General features: G+C 43.5%; 2 protein-coding genes across 4 annotated transcripts in view; one reads left to right on the top strand and one right to left on the bottom strand.

The window, feature by feature from the left end:
• The first annotated feature begins 1,182 nt into the window (after positions 1–1,182).
• On the top strand, positions 1,183–2,984 carry LOC118100447 (collagen alpha-1(I) chain). The gene is made up of 2 exons (XM_035145582.2): positions 1,183–1,411; positions 2,388–2,984. The coding sequence occupies exons 1-2, from the start codon at positions 1,330–1,332 to the stop codon at positions 2,582–2,584; spliced, it is 279 nt and encodes a 92-aa protein (XP_035001473.2). The 5' UTR covers positions 1,183–1,329; the 3' UTR covers positions 2,585–2,984.
• Positions 2,985–3,400: 416 nt separating this feature from the next.
• The window catches only part of ttyh2 (tweety family member 2), a 48,269-nt gene continuing 30,924 nt past the window's right edge, over positions 3,401–20,745 (bottom strand). Inside the window, exons 5-15 of one of the 3 annotated variants that reach the window (XM_035145579.2) lie at positions 20,638–20,733; positions 13,505–13,577; positions 10,526–10,595; positions 10,390–10,445; positions 8,921–9,013; positions 8,701–8,793; positions 8,161–8,303; positions 7,246–7,431; positions 7,087–7,165; positions 6,050–6,076; positions 3,401–4,896 (exon numbers count right to left, since the gene is read on the bottom strand). In XM_035145579.2, the coding sequence (XP_035001470.2) occupies positions 4,816–4,896; positions 6,050–6,076; positions 7,087–7,165; positions 7,246–7,431; positions 8,161–8,303; positions 8,701–8,793; positions 8,921–9,013; positions 10,390–10,445; positions 10,526–10,595; positions 13,505–13,577; positions 20,638–20,733 (997 nt within the window). In that variant the 3' untranslated portion in view covers positions 3,401–4,815. The remainder of the gene's footprint in view (positions 4,897–6,049; positions 6,077–7,086; positions 7,166–7,245; positions 7,432–8,160; positions 8,304–8,700; positions 8,794–8,920; positions 9,014–10,389; positions 10,446–10,525; positions 10,596–13,504; positions 13,578–20,637; positions 20,734–20,745) is intronic. The other 2 variants (XM_035145580.2, XM_035145581.2) reach the window with 2 other exon arrangements.

Below are 20,745 nucleotides of genomic sequence, written 5' to 3'. Positions count from 1 at the left end.
CAAACAAAATCACTAACCACACAGTTTCTTCCCCTGGAGACTATTCATTTTCTCAGCAGCCGAGCTACTAACTAACATAAAGAAGATAAAGTTTGTGCTGAGTGTGCACACGTGGAGGAGACAAACGTCTACAGGGAATTCTGTGGTTGTTTTATTGATTTAATCTAATCTGAATGAGTTTAGTTAAGTTTCTTTTGGGGGGTGTTGTGCATCTTTTTAATGATGAATTCATGATAATTTGGCAAAAGATAATTCTCATTGCTAGTATGATGCTTTCATGCAACCTCTCTTGCAACTGAGTTTCTTCGTTTTGAACATTTCCTGCATTTTTCTTTCATGGTGTTAATGCTTCTTTGTTGAATTGTAATACTTTCTCCATTTTTGAGAAAATTGTACGACAATCATTGACTTTATTACCACTTTTTAAAGATATTTAAAGTGTCTATGGGGTGTTCACGCCCGGATCAGCAGTCAAACATGCTTCATCTGCTTGTGATGCACGTTTCTTAAATGTCTAATGTTCGAATCCTCCATTGATTCCAACTAGTGAAGACGGGGAAGCGTCATTGGGTTTGAATGTCAGGAGGAGACTCGTCAGAGGTTAACTCAGAGTTCGAATCAGGCCATTCTGTAGTTGTAGAAGCTGCAACGTGTCCACAGTGTAACCAGAATGCTTTGTGGATCTGCCGGGTTTCCTCCCTCCCTCCCTCCCTGTCTCTAACATCATGGGACGGCCATGCCTCTTTTGGAAAGGTGGATCTTTGCACAGGTTGACGTACAATGTTTTTTAAAATCTCTGTTCTGTGTACTTTTGGATTACTGTTGATTTATGAAGGATTGACAGAAATGATGAATTATATCGGCACATTTTATTCATTAGAAAGATGAAAGTTGGTAGAAGAAGGGTTCAAATGGAAAAACATACAATATATGAATGACTTGGGAAATGTTCACAATTCATATTGACCTCTGGTTGGTAGATTTTATTTGGATGCAATGGTTGTGTGACATGATGAATCTGCAGCTGGTTGCAGATGCTTGACAAACGTGAACTTGTTTGACATGGTTTCTTAAGACGGCCCCTCTCTCTGATGAAGGAGGGACTCTGCCCCTTGAACATGTAGAAGTGATCTGCTGCGCTCGGGACCTCCCCAAAACTCTGTGGCATATAAAAGCCAAGCTAAGTCATTTGTTTAAGCAGTCGGGAGTTTCTGCTAGGGTCTGGATTGGAGTTACGCAAAGACCGGACCCTACCGTACATGAGTGGTGTCTGAGGAAAAAAAGGATTCCCCCCTTGTCTCAAAGAAACTACATGCCTAATATTTAGACATGTTCAGCTTTGTGGATATTCGGTTAGCTCTGTTGCTGAGCGCAGCAGTGCTTTTGGCGAGAGGTGAAGGCGAGGATGATAGTAAGTATCACTTTCACACTTTGATTTGACTTGTTTTGGGACTTGTGGCCCCCTCGAGATGTGGATAAACGTGACAGTGGAGACTTTTTCTGGCTTTAAAAGGCTTTAAAAGTTTTTGTAAAAAAAAAAGCTTTGGGAGGTTACCATACACAATCAAACGACATTTTTCCTGTTTGCATTAAACTGGAAAAAAAAGCAGCAGTGGAAAAATCGCTAAAGTCTGACGTCGACAGTGAAAAAAGGTCTAGACATCAATTAATCACCAAGCAGGAGAAGAAGGGTGCGGAAGACACAGTTCTGTGGGCCAACAGCGCAGCTCTGTGGCAACTACTGGAACTGTGGATCCACCGGTGCTCGCTCCTCTAAGGCCTCAAACTCCCCAACCACCAGATTGAAATGTGATTGTGCCCAGAGTTATTTTCCACAGGAGCAAATCCTTCACTGCAGTCGAGCAGATGTTGGATAATGACTTGTGGTTCCTTTTGCTCCATGAAGTTCTGTATTCTGACATGACGCAGGCCCAATGTTACTTAAAAAACAATCCCTGATGTTAAACTTCCATAGAAGCTCGGTTTAAATCCTTCAATAAACGTGTTCCAGATGAAATCTTAGTGTGGCCTGGATGACAGTGATCAAGGGACAGAAAGGTCAAAGGTTGCTGTTAGTAAAAATAGACATTGGCCAAAGGGTGCGAGCTTCATGCCAGAGGTCAGGTCTTTACATCAGCGTTCATTACAAGTACAATATTGAAAAAAGTGACACTGATAAATCAACACTTTGCTGAATTTTAGGTTTTGTGTGTCACATTGGATCCAAGCAGCTCTAGTTTTATGAGTTTTAAGTTGTCTTGTCTGGTGCAGGGACACATCTGGCTCCCATGGAACTTCAAACCCAGTTGATCACTCTGTTTTTGGGGGGGGGGGATATTTACTCTGACTGTTACCAAACTCACCGCGGTTCTCTCCTTTCCTTTCAGTCTCACACGGCAGCTGCACATTTGATGGACAGTTGTACATTGACAAGAGTGAATGGAAACCAGAGCTCTGCAAGACCTGCTTCTGCGAAAGTGGATTAGTCGCGTGCTACCAGGTGATCTGCGTGGTCACACCCGACTGCGCCTACCCAAACGGAGAGTGCTGCCCTGTCTGCCCTGCTGATGGTACACCGCCTTGATCCCACCTTGTCTCTGACAATCTGAGGCTCCTGGGCCATGAATGGATTGAGGCCCTAAGCCTGCCTGCTTGCCAATAACAAAGCTTTACCTATAGAAGACACTTAGAGTCTGGATATGATGACCTCTGCATCATTGATTTTAGCATTTTTTAAAGGGAATCTCTCAATAGCCAACATTTGTGGAGATGCACGAGCCCTCGATTCACAACCTGATAAATGCTAATATCTGAGAAAAAGTAAGAAGCTAATCATTATCACTTAATTAGAGCCTATCTGCAATATTTCTTATATAAGCTTTTAATGGGTGCAACATGGGATAAATAACAATCACAGCAGGATCCAGAAGCTCAACTCTATTGTGGAATTTCACTGCAGTTATATATTAAATATGTCGAATGTCTGGTTCTCTCTGGGTCGTTTGTAGTAATAATACAAATCCAGCTCAGTTCCAGCGCAGCAGCAGCGCTGGAATAACGAGGTCTTGTTTCACGCAAAAGAACACATGCAAGTGTCTTCTTAATTTGTTGGGTCTCATAGAGTTTTCAGACCTAAAATACACACTGGTCACTAAACTAAAATAAAGTCCCTGCAGTTTCAATGCAGCTTCTACTGTAGCACTATACTGACATCTGCTGGTAAGAATCAGAAACTACCTCACTGGAGAACAAACAGTCTATGGTTTTGTCCCAACTACAAATTTATTAGATACAAAATTATGACACCATTTTTTTTATATGTACCCACATCATTGACGTCGATGAGTAAAACATGACGTTGCGTTAACACCCAACAACAAAATGAACGCACACCAGGAAGTACTCAAAAAAACAGGTTTATTGAACTCGCAGTCGGGCCCCCGAGTCTGGGGGCCCCACACAGACTGCAGCACCACTCAGTGCCTGTACAGTGAAACATGCTGAATGACACAAATCAAGACTAATGCTTTAAATCCCTACTGTTAGTCGTCCCAACCACGTACTGAGGAAAAAGAAATTACCTGAATATTCTCATTAATGACAGTTAGTGCAGCACGGCGTCCCAGATTACAGCAGAAATGACAACTTCATCGAGTTAGTCCGAAAAGACGAGATGGATGAATGGCCCTTTAGAAAAAAATAAAACATCTATGTGACGCTGCCACACAAAACTAGAAAAAATATTGAAAAAAATTGGCACGTTTGTTTAAAAACAAAATCAAATCAGAGTAAAAGACAACAGTCTGTTATTGGACAATTGCTTTTATTTACAGAGGTCGTGGTCTCAAGGTCGTCTCGTGTCCAGAGAAACATAAAGCTTCACGCGTGTGTGTGTGTGAACGTAAATAAATTACGACGGTTCCTCCTCCGGTGTGTTGTCGGTGCTTCACATGTTGTCAAGCATGAAGCGCAACATGTAGAAAATACAGCGGCGTGTGTTAATATTTTCCTTCTTCACAGACCTGAACGTTGTCAGAAGTGAAACAAACCTTCTCTTCAAAGGTGTGAAGGGACTTATTCCGTAAAGAGCAGATAAATCAAACTGGGACATTTTTCCATAATCAATTTCACTATTGATTCCCAAATGTTTCTATGTGTTTAATCTGTGTTTAAGTTTGAATATTTGTAAAGGTTATCGTTTGTCTGCGTTTGTTTGTGCGACTCTGAACGATATTACACAAAAAGTACTGAATGGATTTCAAACAAACTTGGTGGAAGGATGCAGAATGTGTGAGGGAGGAACTTATTAAATTTTTATTGAAACATTTTTCCAAAGAACGGTTTTCGCAGGGAATCATTTGTGGATGTGGGTGAAAAAAAAAAACAGGCACATTAAGGGAACTGATATCTACGAGTGTGTGGAATAAAGGTGCAGCTTGACTCGACTGTCGGGCCTTGGCGGAGGTTTAATCAGCTGCATATTGAACTCACCTCCCCCCCCGTGCCTGACAACAAGGCTGATCTACACAGTTCATATTTCAGAACGTGTCAGGAGCACAAACAGATCAAGAGCAGGTAAAGTTCGACTTGGGGCAGAAAAACTGAGATGAGTCATTTTTTACGAGCGTACGACACACGGAAGAACAGCACAGATATGTTTCTGATGTTGTCCTGAGACGGACGACACGTTACGCTGTTCTTTGTGATGCTTGGATGCACGACACACTCCTGTCCTGTCGAGTGTGTGTGTCTATGTGTGTCTGTGTGTGTGTGTGTGTGAGATGGCGTCTTCCTCCAGGGGGCAGTTTAAGAAGTCTATGCTTGGAAGTCGTTTCCAAAGTGTCTAATCTGCTCCTCGGTCATGGACAGGTAGGTGGCCCTCATACTCGGGGAGTACTGTGGAAGACACACACAGAGACACAGCACAGGGGAGACGTTAGAGGTCGACGCTGTGATTTCACTGCTGATCATCAGCTAAAAATACAGACAATGTCATGAGGGGCTTAAAGGAAAAGTGCAGTGAGAATCTGCCTCTTGACAACATGTAGTAACTCTCTGAAGGACTGAGAAGGTTTATGTAGTTGGTTTGGATTCACAGGAGTTAAACTGGATTGTAATTGAGATCCAGGATTAAGAAAACTCTACTGATACTAACTTCTCCTGCAGAATAAAAGACTTCACCAAACTTTAACATACAGATCATTGGCAGTATAATGTATAATTTTACTTTGGCAAAAATCTTTTACATCTGCTTGTATTTAGGTATTTAACTTACTTTACTTTAACTAATAAAAGATCCAGGATATTTTTTGCTAGATGGCGTTTCTCAGGGAATATTTCATGGATCATAATAAAAACAATTTGACATATTTATGAGTTAGACTGATATTTATGAGTATGTTCAATTCGGTGCAAATACAAATGTGAATCTAGCAGATTTAAAAACACTTTTCAGCCACTGTACAAAAGAAATAGTGCAACAATCCTACAACTATCACTAATGAGTCGCTGCGATCATGTGGATTCAAGAGGATAAAACAGCTTTCATGCATATTTGTTATTTATTTGAGTGCAGCTCTAGTTGTAACTGCTGCTGATCCAAGCTAATTACAGTTGTAAAGACTGTAAACTAAATTAAAGACCAAGTTTAGTGGAGTTTTCCTTTAATTGAAACCTGTTGAACTAACTCATCGATAACAAATACATCTATATCACTACTGGATGCATGGTGCTAACGCCTCGTGGCAGCACAAGCTACAGGACTGAATGGTTGGAGCAGGACTGCATGCACAGTAGGGGGCGACTGTGAGGAAATCACAGGGATACAACTACAGTACCACCCTGTGAAGACCAGGGGCAGACGTCCCACACTAACTCAGAGAGACACCGTCTGGGATGAGGACAACAGGTTGTGAGTTTGAAGCCATGCCAAACAGGAAGAACCGCACAGGAACCAAACAAAGTGATGAGAGGTGGAGGAGAGGTGATCGATGCAACAGAGGAGAAGAGGAGGGGGAGTCAATCCTGAGGAAGAGTTGAAAAGACTTACTCTGTTTCTATACGGCTGAGAGTATATCTCCAAAAGTTGATTAAATAAAAAAGAGGAAATACAGAAATGAAAGATACACACGAACATAAACAAACAAATAAACACAGACGACACACACACACACACACACAAAAATATATAAAAGAAGCTGTTAGCCGAAGACGACTGCATGGTGCTGCACAGTCACAGTCATGAGGGAGAATTGAATTGTACATCACAATCAAGAAAGAGACGTCATAAGGCAAAGAACATCACATTTTCAAATGTAGTCCAGTTACAAATAAAGGCTGATGGCGACTGAGAATGACGACTGACAGAAAAGCAAGAATCGATCATGTGATATAATGTTTCTTTCTTCTTCATCTACAAAAAAATAAGATTCTGAGGCAAAACAAAACATGAAAAGTGGAAAGTAGATTAAATAGAATAAAATAAAATTGAATATTGTGCTTCTATAAAGTATTTGGTGCTTTTTTTTCCTTTTAGAAAAACTGAAGAACGATCGGTTAAATGTGTCTCTGCTGTTTCCTTTAATTGAAACACAGCTCATGATTGAATACCTGCAGAATCCATTCCACTGCAGCTCTATACTGTAAATGAGGCTGTTTAAAAGTTAATAAATGTGTGTTTGTTTTGATCTCTGACATCTGACAGGACACAAGGGGCCCAGCAGGGGGCACATTTATTCCAGGATGAAGTAAACCTTCATGGGTTTTAAGGCTCGTGTCGCCTCCGCCTGGGGATTTGGCCTGAGAGCAGCTAAACGACGGTCGCCTCATGATTAAATATTAACTGCATTACTTCTCCTCTCGTTGCTCTGGAGTCAGACTTCTGGGAGGTCCGGCAGAAAAAGGCACAGTTGCACGGTGGAGTCATTAAATCGTTAGTAAACATGGCTGTGGCATTAACGTGGAGTTTAGAGGAGCATGTTCCCTGAGTCGATACTTAAAATGATGAATGAAATTATAGGCAGTTGGTTTTGAAAACAACTTCCTGTGACATCATAGCGAGGACTTGGCCTCTGGGACCCAACGCACCGAAGGGGGCGGAGATCCGCGTCCTATCAGCGGCGCGTTCTCGTAGCGAGGATTTCCCCCGAACAGAGCCGCCTGGTTCCTGGGGGAAAGCGAAACAAGTGACTCAGAAGCTGAAGGAGCTTCGTCGTTACGCTCCACACGTTACGTCCGTTCACTCACATGTACTCGGACATGGGGGCGGTGGACACGGCGGGGGCGGGCGGGTGCAGGCTGCTCTGGCTGCCCATGCTGCTGGTGTAGCTGCAGAAGCTGTGCATGTTGGGGAGGTTGGGGTTCTGGGCGACGATCCTCCTCGCCCGGGGGTTGAACGGGTCCTCCTCGTCAATGTCGTCGTAGTCTTGTTCCCTACGGAGAAACATCGGGAGACAGTTGGTTTGAGGTGGCTGGCTTCTGTAAAGGTCATAAACCCTGCCTCCTCCATGTTAGTGGACCGTACACAACAGTGATGTATGTCCACGTTCAGTTTGTATTTCTTTGATGCCATAAATCAGGATGAAACGTGTTGATTGACAGCTGAGACTGACTCGTGATTGGTCGATCACATGTATATAATTAGTAAATCTCCATAATTCTGCTTAGAAATTGTAGAAGATCCTGAATTTCCCTTTGAATTATCACGTTTTTTTAAAGTTTCCTTTGCTATTATAGTAATCAAATGATACTTGTATTACATTTCAAAAGCAAAGTCTCTGCAAGTCATTTTTCATTGTATAAAAATAGGTCAAAACAAAGCGGACAGAATGAGAGGAAATGAATCTAGCAGTATATCTGCTTTTGATATATAAATATTAAGTTGTATTGGACGGTTTACAACATTCAACATAAGCGTACTTTGCTTTGAATGGACGAGCACTGATGTTTCAAGGATACAGTTCAGATTAACGTTATTTATAGTCCATGACCTTGCAAAGGAGAATTTGCATTTTGGGCCAAACATCTGGTCTCTTGTACAATTGTAAAAAAAAAAAAAAGAACTATTCACGCACATGCATGAGTTGGCTCACGCAGCACAGCGGAGGCAGGACGAGGAAATGAGGGCGCTCAGGCAGGAAGGCGAGCGGAGAACGAACTGACCTGCTGGCTATTTGTCTCCACGCCCTGGGAATGGCACACAGCATGACAGTGAAGGCGCAGGCTGCAAGGATGGAGAAGAGGCAGAGGTAGAGCACGCCCTCCACGCCGTCGTAGCACACCCCCATCATCGCATCCAGGTAGTCCTGAAGAGGGCGAAGCAGAACGTGAACGCCGCGCGAATGGCAACAGCACCCTTTGCTCTAACGGCCCTTGTTTGAATTCGCCGCAGACAAAATGAGTCAGAGATGAAAAAGCACTTAGAGTGTCGTTGTGCGCCGCCTCCAGGAAGCCGCGTACTTTCATTCATATCATGCACATTACTCATGTGAACTCAACTGCATACACAAGTAACAGTGCACGAGTCAGACGGAGCAGGAAACTCACAAACAGTAAGAGGAAAACAAAGATTCTCTCTGTTGTGTTGTGTCGTGCTCGGCTCTGATCCTTGCCCCACTTTCACTTTCATGCAGAAACCCTGCCTGGCTACTTGCTCTCCTGGTGACCTAGTTGTGCGGCCGTGGCTGGAGACAGTGTACGAACCTTGTTGAGCCCCCTGCAGTCCAGCAGGGCGGTCAGCTGGTGCAGGCTGGCCTCAGAGGAGTTCAGCAAATTCTGGATGCCCAGCAGGTCTCCCTGCGGGGACGACCGACGATATCAAAACACGTTTAAGAACATCATTCTCATCCTGCTTTTAAAATAAATAGACTCCCTTATACTGAGCAGGAGCTGTAAATTAATATATATGTGGGGGGGGGGGTACCTCAGCTGTAGGGAACAGAGGAACAGCAAACTGCAGCAGACTCTGGATCTGGATCTGCATGGTGGTCAGGGACCTCTGGAAGATGGTCAGGGGCTGAAAAACGAGAAGGTGAAGATCAGGCGAATTAAGAGAAAGAAATTATTCCTACAATTAAGTGTTTTCGGGCCGTGAGCAGATATAAATTCAACATTTATGTAGTTTGAGTCAGTAGGTTTACGTTCTCACCACCAGGGGGCAAAGTAAGCCTCCACATTCACCACAATAATACAGAATCATCACATCCCAACCTGAAATCAGCACCTTCTGCCTTGTGCCTTCTTTTTTTTTTAAATTAACATTCAAGCAGGACCATAAAGGGATGAAGAGACTTCACAGTTGCACAACCTAACGAGGAGCTGGATCTGTGGCTCGGAGTTAAACTGAAACAGGATACGGTCAATTACCTCAACTATCCACAAATGTAATTGGTTTCCTCTGATTTGAATATTTCTTCCAGATCTGTAGGTCTGAACATCGTCAAACTGATGTCTGCTGCAACATCTAATAGCCGGAGCAGATGTGAGCCAAACAGAATAAAAAAAAAACTGGATGGAGAAGGACAGTAAGAAGAGGGAGATGACGACAATAAGAGCAGAAAAAGAGCTGAAGCGGGACTCACGTCTGGAGCCGTTCGGTATCATTTTGGCAGGTTTTGGCCGCAGAAACGAAGGAACACAGGCGCAGAGGAAGAGAGGACGAGTATTTTTAACTTCTACGAGGGTTTTCGAGGTGAGTTTAGGATATAAACAGACAGACCGCACCGACCGGAGAGTACGAGCTTGACAAAGATGAGACGTGAGCAGCACCGACATGAACTCACCCTCCAGCTCCGGTTCAGGGAATTCCAGGTCAAAGGATGTCGAGATATTTAAGTTCAAACGGCTTTAAAACTGAGCAGCATTAAATCTTTAACGTTAACTTTACTCTCAACTGCCTCAAAAGAACTTTATAATAATACATCGTTAGCAGCTGCTTTAAATTTAATTAGACTTTTAAACAAATACCATTTTAAACACCTCTGCAGCTGCTGGGAATAAAACTCATTACATTCTGAATAACGACCAAAATGTGTGCGTGGCATCAAATTTTATGTTTGTGTTGAGGTTTATTCTCAATTTAATAATAACCTTCACGATGAGATTATGTTTTTGTCTGCGTTTGTTTGGGGATTGGGAACAAAAACGTTAAAAAGCTTAAGATGAAACTTGGGTTTTTAGTTTGCTCTGTAAAAGAAACTTTGTTTTGTTTCATCCCTGCAAACAAATGCAGACAAAAACACAAGATACAAATCTTCACCACAAACAACACTTCACCCTCATTTTAATCATAACATAAAAATGCCTTTTGACCTGTAAATCTAAATTATGAACGCTTATAAGGTTTTGTAGGTGAAAAGTTGATCGTAAAGTTTGACTCGTGTCATTTCTCACCTGCTGGAAAGGGTTGGAGAGCGTCTGGTTGCAGTAAAGATAGTAATGAACAATATCTGTGGAGAAAAATACCAATTTTATTCTTCGCATTTACAACATTCACTGATGCAACATAACTCGTATGATTCACACTCACCAGCAGTGATGATGCTCTTCGTCTGGCTCATGACGTACTTGTCGGGGGACACACAGAAATCACTCGTGCCCTGAAAAAGTAAAAACCAGGAGCCGCGTGAGAGCAGAGAATAAACGGTTCTCTCGAAATGAAAAATCTAAAAACTCAGAGACTCAGTGAATAAGAGTGTCGAACAGTGAGTGGTGCGCCCGACATTAATATTTCATTAACACCTCCGACGAAGCTGAATAACAATGGCGACAATCAAGTCCATCGCTTTCTGACACAAAAAGGAGAAATAAAGAGGACAGGCTGCTCTTATCATCCAGTTCTGTCCCTCACCACCACTTTTACTCCACTGCACAAGAAAGTGTGCAGCCTGAATGCTGAATGTCCCCGGGGCCCAGGACAAACACACTGCATGTAGCTGAGCCTTCTCCGGGGGGGTAACGCTAATGAGCCCCACACTGAGATGAGAAAAGATGAAAAAATAACGCCAGCCCGAGTTTCTCAGTTTGTTAGAAACGAGGAAAAACCCAAGGAGCTTAAATAGAAGAGGTTTGTCCAAGTTATTGCAGAGAAAAGATTCTCTGCGATCGGACAGTTCGGAGTTCCCGACTGTCGGTAATTACGAGATCTGTGAGGAAGGGGGCGCTATCGTGCATTTATTTACTGATGCACATATTTAGGTTGAGGATTCTCATCTACGGATCAGCGTCATGTTAAAATATCTTTCAACAAACGAACTTAGCACATTATAACGTGTGTAATGTTTCACGCGATAACCCGAGGTCAGCTGGCCCACTCTGAAATGTGGGCCTGGCTTCGTAAGGGGGCGTGGCCAGATGTGGGTCATTGTGATGTCATGTGGTATTACAACTACTGACGAGGTGTTTCGGGAGCTTCAGTGTTTTCTGTGGGGAGAACTTTTACACTTTTACATTCACAAAAAACGCAATATTACAGAGAGAAACACTGAAAAAGCATAATTTCTCCTTTAAAGCCAGTTGGTGACTACGGAATAAAGCGTCTGACAAAACCATGACTACATGAAATTAAAGTTTTGTGGATGACTGGTGTTCATGAGACGTCATCAGGAGCTCAAACATCATGTGAGAGACACGTTAAACGCATTTATTAAGTGAACGTGTTATATATGGATCCGTCAGCCGAACACTCAACCTGTTATGTTTGGTCACTTGTGACATTTGTTTTTGACGTTCATGTTCCCCAGAGACTGAATTCCCTTTTGACTTTCCACCCACTTCCCCCACCTGCGCACACCATCTGTGACGGAGCAGCAGCCCGACTGTGAATCATCCGTCATTTACTGAGAAGTCCATCATTTCCTGTGTGTCCTGGATTTGTGTATCGGGATTTCAACAGCCGCAGACACCGGAGAGTGTAAAGACGACAGTAACGAGACGAGGACACTGACTAATGTGGAACTGATCGCGCCTCCTGCTGCTCATTATCCCCAACTTTAATTCACACGTGTTAACAATCCTCTGCACCCCCCCGAGTCAAAACACGACTTCCTGCGAAACACAGCACAGACGCCTGAAGCAAGTGAGTCAAAACACCAGCGCTTATCCTTCTCCTTGAAATGTTTCTTCTTATTTTCGCACATCACATCGATTATTTCCCTTCAGGTCATTCGAACTTTTTAGTGGCTTCTTTGTTTTTTTGGGACCACAACAGTAAAAGTATTCACCTATTCAGTATGATAAGCTTTAAAAAGCCTCTCGTCATAATCCCTGACTTTGATTCGAGTTATCCAGGCCTGAGTAGCGGTGCTGACGAGGTGCCTGTTCTTTTGTTCGGTTTATTTTTGGAGGTGTGCCGTTTGATGGCAGAGATCAGAAGTGCAAGAGGGTGACGTGCGAAAGACAAACTGAGATGAGGAGAAGTTGAGGTGAGACAGTGAGCAGGTTGTGTTTTTTAAGATGACACTGCGAGAGGAAAGTAAAGCTCAGTTAAAAAACACCATGAATCCTAAAGAGGTTAGTGAGACGCCCGATTTGCAGATGTGCAACAGTTTTAAAATGAAAAGGCTTAAAAAGGGCTGTGGGGAAAAACTGGAGCCAATCCCAGCTGAGGTTGGGCAAGAGGAGGGGTACGCCCTCTACAGGTCGTCCTGGCCCATCACAGGGTCAACACACTATTGTTTAAATTTTAAAACTGATCTCTATACTGTTCACACGAGTGTTTTAGCTCCGTCCAGACTAATACAACTGGTTTCTGGTTCACTGGTTTCTTGTTTGAGCAGGATTTGATCGCAGGTTCCCGTTTGGAGCAAAGGAGGCTTAAATGTAAATGAATCGGCTTTTTAATGTATCTGCATTCATAGCTTTTAATAGAGACGAGCCAAAATGTTGTGTGGAAACATTTTACGGCAAATTGTCAGAAGCCTGAATTGTCTGTCGTCCCCTGAGGCTAATTCATCACCAAAGGAGACGAACAACCATAAACACCTACAGTTAATCTGGAGTGTCCCATTAGCACCAATCTGCATGTGTATGGCCTGTGGGAGGAAGCCGCAGTACTTAGAAAAATCCCACGCAGACACAGTAGAGCATGAAAACTCCACAAAGACTGAAGAACTGACTAAACCTGGATTCGAACCAGAAAAGCGTCAAACCGCTGCTCCACCGTCTTATGTAAATGTTTTCATTTTTAGAAAAAAAGGTGCATTTGTTCCTGAGATGATACAGAACGAGGAGAAACCTATAACTAACGTCATGTTCAGACAGTTTCTCCTCGTGCTCTGACACCCGGCAGATATGTTTTTTACACGACACTGCATGCAGTGTATAATCATCACTTCTCACACAACCCCTCACACAGAGAAAGACATTTTTCAAGTGCAGCGTGCGTGTAGTAAAAGCAATTTATCATCACTGTCAGGGCGTGATAGGAATGGAGTGCCCGGCCGGTTTGTGCCGGTTTATATTGGGTCACGCCGGCAGCGGGGGGGGGCGCGGAGGTGAAGCAGCTCACCACAGCAGTGGCCAGGTCAGCTCCCAGAGACGCCCAGCTCAGGACCAGCGTCAGCACGCCGAACACCATCATCCTGCAGGAGCACAGACACACAGCAGCGTTTAGGATAATCACCACATCCACAGAAACTCGCTCGTTTAATCTTTTATCCAAACGAAGAAAAGCTTGGAATCAATCCAAGTGAAACACAGCGATTAATGATTTACATCGCTTGTCCCAATTTGCAGCAGCAAGGAACTTCCAATAATTTGTATTGACTATAGCAGGGACACTGAAACAAGCTGTAAACACCGACTCATCATCACCTAAACGTTTAGTAAACTGTACTTATACGGAGCAACATTAGTATTAATTTGACGCTGTGTTTGTTTCCATGAGTTATAAAGTATATTATTCTCATATTCCTTGTATTTTGCATTTTGAGAATGAAGTTGACATGTGAGCTGCCGGTGTCCCGTCTCTCCAAGCTTGGTTTGGTTTCTCCTCTTGAACAGAAAGTTTTCTGCTCTCTTCTAAGTCTGTAAACTGATTAACACGCTATAAATCCATCCGTAGGTGTGAATGTGAGGCAAAGGCAAGTGTATTTTGTAAAGCACAATGTGTGAGTGGTTGTTTGTCTTTGTACGTCCGCCCTGTGATAGGCTGACGAGCTTTCCTGGACGTGCTCGGCCTCTCGCCCAATGTCTCTCAGAAGAAAATGGCACAAATGGATCTGCACAAGGTGTTTTGTCATAAGCACTGATGTTAGCAGATGGAAATAGTCTCAAAAGTTTTTAAATTCAAAGTTTATTCTTGATATTTAAACTTTATTGTGAACGTTTCCTCTTTATTCTCGAAACGCCCAAAAGGAAAAAACTCTTCCGTCTTCCCTTCTGTACTTTGTACTGATGAAACTAAGAGTGACCCATCCCCCCAAAATGTTTGAACAGGAGGAAAAACTGCAAGTTGAAGCCAATTTAACTTAGTCCTGAGGAAAAAGTACCACATTGCAGGATGAAAACTCTACAACATACACAGTTAATGTACTTCTCAGCCCCCCTACAGAGGGAATACAGTGACGCAGATGGAATCATTTTCACGATGGCCTCTGCTGCAGAAAGGAAACAGCCCCGAGCCTCAAGGGGCAGGAGCGGTGATCTCACTGGCCTGTCATCAGCGAGTCGGAGGTTATGTTTATTTCTGTGGGAGTCGACTCTGCAGCCTCAACACGCAGCAGCTGCAGCAGCGTCACGAGCCGAGGAACAAGCAGCCGAGCGGATCCTCTCCGCTGGCCCACATTCGATTACAGCCCCCTGGGCGGACGGCGGTTCCTGCCCCCGCGAGGTTACAGAGATGTTCTATTCCCCACCCTGATGATCTCACGGCGTCAGAAAGCGACGTCAGACACGTGCGACTCCAAGCGGAGAGACGGGAGGATTTGTATTTTTTGCGCCCGTGCCCGTCTGTGAGGATTCAGTAAGACAGACGATCACGACCCATTAAAAGATGAACCCTGGTTCTATCGCAGATCAACTCTCATTGGGTCGAATAATCTCCAGAAAATCCAATAAGCTCCTGTTGATTTCACCACCACAGCACTTTAGGTTTCCCCCCTTTGCAGCGGGCCACCAGTGTTTTAATAGAATTTGTGTTTGCATGTCCAGGTTTAGTCGCGGCCCGTTCGTCTTGACAAACGTCCTCCAGCTCAGCGGCTAATCCAATTCACAGAAGATACAGAGCGAGCTGCGGACGCTTCGGTCCTTCTTCCTTTATCTTTATTCCATTTCTCACTTTCTATATTCCCATTAAACCTCGCTCCCACATATTTTCTCTGCCTCCCTCTTTATCAGCAGTCGCTCGTCTCCCTCCTGCTCCCTGATACAAAGCCCTGACTGAGCCACTGAGCAGGGAGATATCTGCATAACGTTACGAGGCTATGTGCTTTTGGATCTTTCGGTATCTCTCTCAGGTTCTGTGTCATATTTTAACACGTGTTATGAACCATTATATTTGTATGTCAGTACATATATCAGTGGTAGAAGTTCCCAAACTTAACTGTGGTGCAGGGTTGTGAAAGGTCTGAATGCAAATGCATGACGTGAAGATAAAAGCCGTTTGAAGAGAAGTCTGTTATCGGACTTTTCTCAAAATTTAGTTTTTTCTTGGGGAATATTGAACACTTTCATCTAATCCTGCTTCTAAAATGACAGTACTTCATAAAGAACTATCACAACCCCAGACTGTGTATAAAGACGGTCGACGCGTTTCCACTTCCTCCCAATATCCAATAAAAAGCCAAAGTATCCTGGAACACGAACGATGCTAACTACACCAAACACACTCGCAAAAATCAGTCCCCAAACAGGTCGGATTATTTTCATCCTAATCCATGATTATATCCTGAGAAATCTACGAAAACGCCCGATCTCATTTTGGTCCATGTCCAATCCACTATCATGGAGGAGGCAAGGATTATGACCTATACAGTAGCCAGCCACCAGGAGGCGACACTTTTGGGGAGCTGTCATGTCGTCCATGTTTATTTACAGTCTATAGTCACAACACCAAGGTCATTATGTGCGATACAAGAGGAAACTGTTTTTTTAAAGGGTAAATAAATTAAATAAAGGTGGTTGAGGCTATTCTGACCTGTGTGTGTCTGTGTGTTGTTGCACGTTGTGTAACACTGGACTGTCTGAGCTCCTTTAAACACACTATGACACAACGTGCCCGGGGCAAACGAGGGCGATGCCCTCTGAGCGGCCCCTCGGTGCCAGCAGGTCACGCTCAAACCAAAGCAGGACTTTACTCCGTTTTGTGCTCCGCTGAGCAGGAGAGGATCCACAGAGCTTCAGCAGCAAGTCGAGTGTAAACCTGACGCAGAGCACATATAAATACAGAGAAGGAGTCACAGGGGCCAGTGAGCAGGGGAGCAGGGGAGCAGGGGAGCAGGGCCTCGCCGAGCTCAAGTCAAACTGATTCACGTCAAAATGGGACGTAGATCTTCTCCTCAACTGAAAATATAAAACCTGCAAACTTCTATTCCCATCTTCCTCTCACGTTCTAATTTTGTCTCCTGGTCGTCACTTGGACTGAACCTCATTATATTGTGTTGATGCGTCTCCAGCAGTTGAGAACAACTTTCTCACAGATTATGAATTTTATGGAACAGAATTATCAAGACGGCACTTTGCTGATTTAATTAGTTTTTCAGGTCCCCGGCTCGCTGCCGTCTCGCTGCCGTCTCAGCTACTGGTTTGTAAAGTGCCCATATATCTACTATACGTGTCCCAGATGTATCTGCACTAATACGACCTCTGATTTCACTCCACAGTCTTTATGTGATATCATCAGACCTTGGTAGGAAGCTGCAGTTTGAATAAATCATCAAATCTGCTTCTCATCTTGAGTCGTTTCTAATCAATAACCGTCTGAGACCTGCAGCAGCTGAACTGTGGCTTCATCAATAAATTCATTCAATCAATTATCACTCCTGCAAACAATTAAATATTAATAACTGCTGAGTGTCGTCCCCGCTGCGTTTCTGGATACTTTTACTGTGTTTTGGGGACTTTTTCTTCTTTAGCATTTTGAGTGGAAATGTTAAGAATAAAGTGAAAAAGAGAATAAGAATAAAGTTGAACTAAATCAGAGGAAGAGCGCTGGTGCAAAGATATATCAAACGTTTCAATTTTAAGATTAAAGTCACTGAATATATCAAACTACTAGCCTTTGATATATTCTTCAAAGTTTGACACAAAACTTAAAAACATTAATAAGAATAAAATAGATAAAATATTAATAAAAAAGGTTTTCTGGTAAAAGTTACTTTTTGAGTTACTTCTCAAGTTTAGTATAGATAAAGGATTAAAAAAGATGTTCTTAAAAGTTTTTACTTGAAATTTAAAACGTTTTTTAACAAAGACAACAAAAAGATGAATATAAAAAAAGGTTAATCGTGTTGGAAGAAATTAAATTAGTCGTCAGTGAACGTTTGGCAGATGTTAATTAAAATCGTTTCCTCGTTACATCGATAAAAAAAACGAACCTCGGGCTCTGTTACGTTTCACTGCCGCATGTGAAGTTGCACACGAGCGTAATTTCAAAGCGACACCGTTTCCTCTGTTGGATTCTGTCTAGACCAGCAGTCGTCCTGACTTTTATCTGAATCCCCGTATTCATCAGGTTTCAAGCTGAAGGAGTTTTCCTGCACAACCATCACATTTCATTCATTTAGAGAGAGAGAGGAGATATGTGATGAGCAAGCGGGAGTCTAGCTGCTGAACTCAGCTCCGGCTTAAAGACACTTGGTTCAAGGTGACCTGAACAGTTTCATTGGTTTTACACAAAGCTTCTCGTTCCACTTTCCTCCAGGCGGCAAAGATTTATCTTCTTCCTCGTTTATGCAACAATCTGGTGAAGCTGTTTTCAGACACGAACTTTGTCTTTCACGAACTCCGGCAAATGTCCAGAACATTTCGGCGAGGGAGGGGCGGAGCCTGGGTAGAGCAGCAGGAAGCAGGATATGACGAATAATGTCTGCCTCAGAATTCTAGTGTTTTTGTTTATCACCAAAAACTCTTGAAAATCGTCTTTTCAATTCTACGTCTTTGTTTGCATCTTCTTCGTGTGTAGCTCCTCTTTTTCACCAACACCATCACTCGCTCGCGGTGAATTCTCCGGACACTTTCCTGCTGTTTTCTCACGCGGCCTCACTCCGAACTCGGAGCTTGCAGGAAAAACAGATTGTGACATTTGCGTCCTCACATACCGCCCCTCCGGATAATTTCCGGAGAATGTCCGGAGTTGTGTTTCCCGTCTGAGAGCAGCACGATTTGCCTTGTTCTTCTCGCTGTAGGTCAGAACAGCTCTAATGATTTGTCATCCGGGGAAATGATTTTCCACTCTACTTTACTCCCGTCGGCTCGCAGCCCTGCCGACTGTAAACCGAAGCCCAGAAAGGTCTGAAATACGTCATGTTTACATCTTGACATTTTACGCTTCAGTTCACTCCATAGTTTATGTACTTTCAGATCTTGTTTTCTGACATTTCTCCTTCTACTGCAACAACGTAGAGGGAAATGTGTTCAAAGGATGAAAAAAAATGCAACTTTTTCCTTCGAGAAACAGAAAAGTAACCGCGGCTGACAGAAAGGTCGGCGGGTATCTGTCTCTCTCCCACGTGGACGTACCTCGATGTCTGAGCTGTTACTGAGCGTGTCACGCTAACACCGGAGCCTGCCGGCAACAAGCACCAGAAAGAAGAGCCGGTATCGGCCCGGAGAGTGTAATCTGCTCCCTCGTGCCTCCAACCACCTCCACTCTACTGGAAGAGAGCATCTCTGGGGAGTTACACTCTTTGACACTGACTCATATCTTGTGTGTGCAGAAGGGGATGATGTGGGGGGGGGGTTGGTTTGTGGCTAGTAGGGCGAGTTTAGCACGGCTCACACCCTGAAGTGACTGATTGAGAGAGACAGAGTGACGCTCGGCTGCATGAATGGAGGCCTGGGTGGATTTCATGCCCCATGGACCCGGCATTACAGCAGAAAGGAGAGAAATCACATTCCACCAGAGACGCTGGTGAACTATGGACAATCTAAAGACATTAGATGAAAGAGGAGGTGTATGAATATACATTGTACGTACAGTTGACTGCACATACACACATACAGTACATACAGTCACAATGTAAACATTCTGTTTATGTTGTAAATAGCATTTCTTTCCTTCTTATTTCTACCGTCTCCTTTGCTGCTGTGACACAGAAAATGTCTGTCTTATCTTATCTTATGTTATGTGATCGTATCTTATCTTATTTCTTCTTGTATGTTATGCTATATTATGTAATATAATCTTATCTCGTCATAATTCCTTCATTTTCCCCAAATTTTGTTTCGATTTAGATTCTTTTCCTCCGTTTGGCTGTTTTAAATCTCACCGCATATGCTTTTATTCATGATTTATTTAGCTTGTTTTCTTGGCACATATAAGAGGTAAAATCGATGAAATATGAATTGGAAGAAAAAAGGCCTAAAAATACAAAGCTGAATAATTAAACACTAGTCCACCATTCGTCCACCGTACCTACACGGGGACTGGGTTTGAAACTGGCAGGAACCTGTGCTGCAGATATAAAGTCTCCATATCGAATGTAGTTCCTGTGTGAAGCCATTTAAAAGCAGGTCAAGTGTTACGCTGGAATAAGGATTTTCAGGGAGTTATAGTGATAACATCAAATGGCTCCGCTCTCCCACATCTCCTCCGCTCTCCCGTCCGATATGTAGAGCAGAGCCAGAGAGACGGTGACTCTGAGCGAACTCAACCCAACCACTGGCAACGCTCAGAGGCGAGTGGTGAAATGTAACAGGGCCAGTGGGGCAGTGGGATCCGGTACTGAGCGGCTCACAGGCGGTTTCCAGTGGGAGGGGGGGAGGAACTGCTGCCTCATGCTCGCTCCATCACACTGAGTCATCTCATAAAAAACTGATATAACAAACTGGAGGAGAGAATAAAGTGAAAAACCATCATGGTCTCCTTTAAATAAAAATAATCCTCATCAGGACAACAGGGTGAGAGGCTGTTAAACTGACAGTGGTGGTACAGACTCTGGTTTTAGCCATGAGAACATACAATGATTGTGCATGGTCAATTTGTTGGTGAACATCTGGAGAAATAATGGAAATCTGACCACTAATGTATAAACAAATACAAAGTGCTATTTCCTGATTTTTGTAGTTTTGCAGCTGCAGCTTGTTTTCCAGGTATTTCACACTATTTGACAACACGTTTTTGTCATAATCGATGAAATCAGTGGATGAGTCGCCCCAGCCCGAACCTTCTCTGCTTGGCTCCTGAATTCTGCAGTATTTTGTACGAGCGGCTACAGAGACAATCGAAAGGTCGGACATAGAGATTTCTCAATTATTAAAAGAAGGATTGCTCCCAGTTAGCTCTGATTTACTAATCTGAAAAATCCACCGCTTTTCTCCTCGGCCCTGCCTCCTCTCTCCAATCCTTCCCTGTTGTGCAGGAGGATAACACTAAAAAAATACAGTCAAATGGAACAGATTGCTTCCCATCATTCCAAAGTAAAAAAAAAGCAGCTTGTGTCTTTGTAAATAGCTCCGTGTTACCGGGCACATTAGACTCACGTGGTGAGCAGCCAGCGAGACTGCTTGGCCAGGCCCAGACAGGCCAGCAGGCAGATGACCAGGTCCAGGATGAGCAGCAGCAGGTAGGTGAGCCATCTGCAGAGAGAC

This window comes from Hippoglossus stenolepis, chromosome 21, assembly GCF_022539355.2.
Source record: "Hippoglossus stenolepis isolate QCI-W04-F060 chromosome 21, HSTE1.2, whole genome shotgun sequence".
Classification (NCBI taxonomy): domain Eukaryota; kingdom Metazoa; phylum Chordata; class Actinopteri; order Pleuronectiformes; family Pleuronectidae; genus Hippoglossus; species Hippoglossus stenolepis.
Note: the sequence above shows the minus strand (reverse complement) of the source record. Positions and strands in the feature narration are given on the sequence as shown.